At 45.7% G+C, this 3,151-nt stretch overlaps 1 protein-coding gene across 1 annotated transcript in view; it reads left to right on the top strand.

The window, feature by feature from the left end:
* Positions 1-3,151, top strand: part of LOC119337676 (peroxisome biogenesis protein 2-like) — a 6,522-nt gene that overhangs the window by 1,625 nt on the left and 1,746 nt on the right. The window contains exons 4-6 of the mRNA XM_037609834.1: positions 1,079-1,215; positions 1,291-1,391; positions 2,669-2,786. Of these exons, the coding sequence (XP_037465731.1) occupies positions 1,079-1,215; positions 1,291-1,391; positions 2,669-2,786 (356 nt within the window). The remainder of the gene's footprint in view (positions 1-1,078; positions 1,216-1,290; positions 1,392-2,668; positions 2,787-3,151) is intronic.

Raw genomic sequence — 3,151 nt, 5'->3', positions numbered from 1 at the left:
CATGTCCTTTGGGCGAACAATATACAGTGTGCAGATACATGTTGTGTGACACTTTCTATGTATCCTTTTCCCAGTGTATTCAATGTGAGAGGCACATTTGACGCTTATGATCTGAAGTGACCTCAGATATGAAGCAAAGGTGCATTTGCCCGAGAATCATTAAGCTCAGACATAAGCTTAAAGTATTTAGATGATAATTACCATTGGATAAAATATGTTGTTGAAAATCCTGTTGTCAGTGGCATATTAATGTTTTGATCAGTTAGGAAACTATATTTCAACCAAATCAACCTGAAAGGCTTTCTCATGTTTATACCCAACTAGCTCAGGAAGTTTACGTTATTAATTCACCATCTGAGTATGAGTGGTGACAAGTACCAGAGGGGAAGGCCTACTTGGTGCCTTTTTTCTTTTGCCACTCATTGCCTCATTGTTGTTGCACCTGGTTGCCTTCATTTTTGGGTTTGGCATCGAGTTCCAGATCGTACCCCAGTGATACAACTTCCTCATCTCTGCTGAGCACAAACCAACACACTTAAGCCCCCCAATTAGAAACGATCAGTTGAACAAAGAAGCAATTTTGATGTGGTAAAAGTTTAGGAGGGAGGGCCAAAGACTCACGAGACTGCCCTTAGACAACCCCTTCCTGGACGATGCAGTTGGAGTAGATGCCAATGGGCTCGTGAGCATTCAGTCAGGGCAATGAGTTGGCATGATGACATGCTTATAGCCTCTGCCGTTGCTAGCTGTGGCAGATTGTCTATGACATGGGGGGTGTACAGGGTTTGGAGGGGAGAGTTAGTTGAAGCAGTCCCTGGTTTGGACTTTGGGTGAAAGCAAAAATGTCTTCTGGTGGGGATTAAGGACGGAAAGTTGAAGAAGTAATGGAAAATCATGAACATATTACATTGAAGCAGGTTAAAGAATCAAGTACGTTGGGAATGAGGGTTAATCCTAGATTGCAATCTAAGTGGAGGGCAAATAATTGATTTCCCTTTGTTAACTGTTAACGGTTTAGCTACTTGATTATTTGTAATATTATCTGAGCAATAACTGATGAATTCCACACATTTTTCAGTCAGAACAGGTTTGGAAGGACCTGGACTTTCAGTTTCTCAAAAGATCTTGTACTGTATTAGCACTGTTGGTGGCCAATACTTACTGTCCCGATTGCAATCTTTTTCTGCTTTCCGTCGATGGGGTGATTCTGAACAGGTTACTTTTCGAAAATTACTTGTGGAAACTTCAAATCCTTTTTATCATGCTAATAACCCCTGTTCTGTATCACAGAGACCACTAGCACGTCGTGCTTGGGGCTTGGTGCAGCATGCTGAAGGACTATACAGAGCTGTTTCATTCTTTAATCTGTTGTCATTTCTTTATGGTGGAAGGTATCATTTCTCTACCTCTTTAATTATGTTCATTAGAGCATCTACGGCCGCGGACAGCAAATTCGGGCTTCAAACGCCTACAGGCGTGTCCGCGGGCAGTGACCGGTCACACCTCAAATTAGCACTTCTGGATCCAGATACCTCATTCTTGAAACCTTAAATCCATACAAAACATGCAAACGAGGAAATCCACGTACTATGTGGATCAAATAACATATACTACCCTAATCCTCGTCGGGGATGTCGACTATCTCCGTGCCCGGCTCCGGGTACATGGGCGGCAGGCGTAACTCCGCGTCGGCCTCTGCCTCCTTCTCCGCGTCAAGTTCGGCGAAAAGCGCGTCGGTCACCACCCGTTCCTGCTGGATGAACTGCCGGTTGGCCTCGACATAGGCCTCGTCCTCCTCTGGATCCTCCACCTGAACCGGCTGCTGCTCCTCTTCTTCCTCCTCCTTCTCCGGATCCGACGAGTCCGGAGGCAGGTCGGCTGCGATGCGGGCGGCGCGCCTTGCCCGGATCTCCTCCTCGATCTGGAAGCGGCGCTCCGGTGTCAGCATAGCGTAGGTGGTCTTCTTTTGCCGGGCAATGTCGGACGGCAGGGAAGAGCGGGGTGGAGACGGAGAGCAAAGTGCTCGGGGTGGTGGCGGCGCGGAGAGGGAGAAGAGGTTGTGGCTAGGGTTGGGGACGCCGGCCGGCTTAAATAGCCGGACTTTGGCCTCGGGCGGCGAGCCAGAGCGGCGCCACGCGGCGTTCACACCCCCACCGGAGGAGATGCCAGTCGGACTGTTGGGTTTCCGGACGATTCCGTGTGGGACCTGGCCGTCGGTCCGACGTGGTGGATGCGCCCGGTCGCGCCTGCGCCTTCCCATATCTGGGCTGGATATGAGGGGTGCTTGTCAGCCCGGGCGTTTGAGGCGCCCGTCTGGGTCGGTGTTTTTTGACCGGTCATTGACCGGGCTGTCTGCCTGGGCATATGAGGGGGGTTTAGGGTTCCCGGCTGTAGATGCTCTTTGTATATTCTGGGATTATGTTAACACAGAAGATATATTTTTGCATTGAGGAACAGTTTTAGTATTGTGAACATAGGCAGGCCACTAAGATTATACACGACATCATGTACTTGAATGAGCTGGAATAGCATACTTAAAGAATTGGCTAGCCATTTAAGATCTTTTTTTTTTGAAAAAAAAAGCCATTTAAGATTTTATATGACCATCCTGCTGTTTTTTATTCATTGCAAATATGTTTTATTAGCTTTTCTGTGTATGTTTATACAGGTATAAAACTCTTGTGGAAAGGATTCTGAAAGCAAGACTTGTGTATGGGAGCCCCAATATGAACAGAGCCGTAAGCTTTGAGTACATGAATCGGCAGCTGGTCTGGAATGAGTTTTCGGTAAATCTCCTTTTGCATGTGCCTATCTGACAAATAGCTGGTAACTAGAAATTTCACTTATGCAGTGATGTATAATGAATTACACAGTACCTAGATGAAGGCTTTTGCATTTAGGGTATGCAAAATGACACCTTACATCTAGCTAATGTAGGTCACATATATTTCTGAAATTCTTGGGAAGTCCTAAACTTCTAATGTTCCTATCATATATAAAATGTAAATTTCTGTTAAGGATTAATAGTGAGAAAATCTATGATTAGTTCCATAGTTTAGTATTTCTACTCTAGCGGTAAATGTAGTTCATTTTACACTTACATGCATTCTGCATGTCTAATTAGTGTTATGTACCAAAATTACGGATGTAT

This window comes from Triticum dicoccoides, chromosome 7B (genome assembly GCF_002162155.2).
Source record: "Triticum dicoccoides isolate Atlit2015 ecotype Zavitan chromosome 7B, WEW_v2.0, whole genome shotgun sequence".
NCBI lineage: Eukaryota > Viridiplantae > Streptophyta > Magnoliopsida > Poales > Poaceae > Triticum > Triticum dicoccoides.
This window is presented reverse-complemented; position numbering and strand designations above follow the sequence as displayed.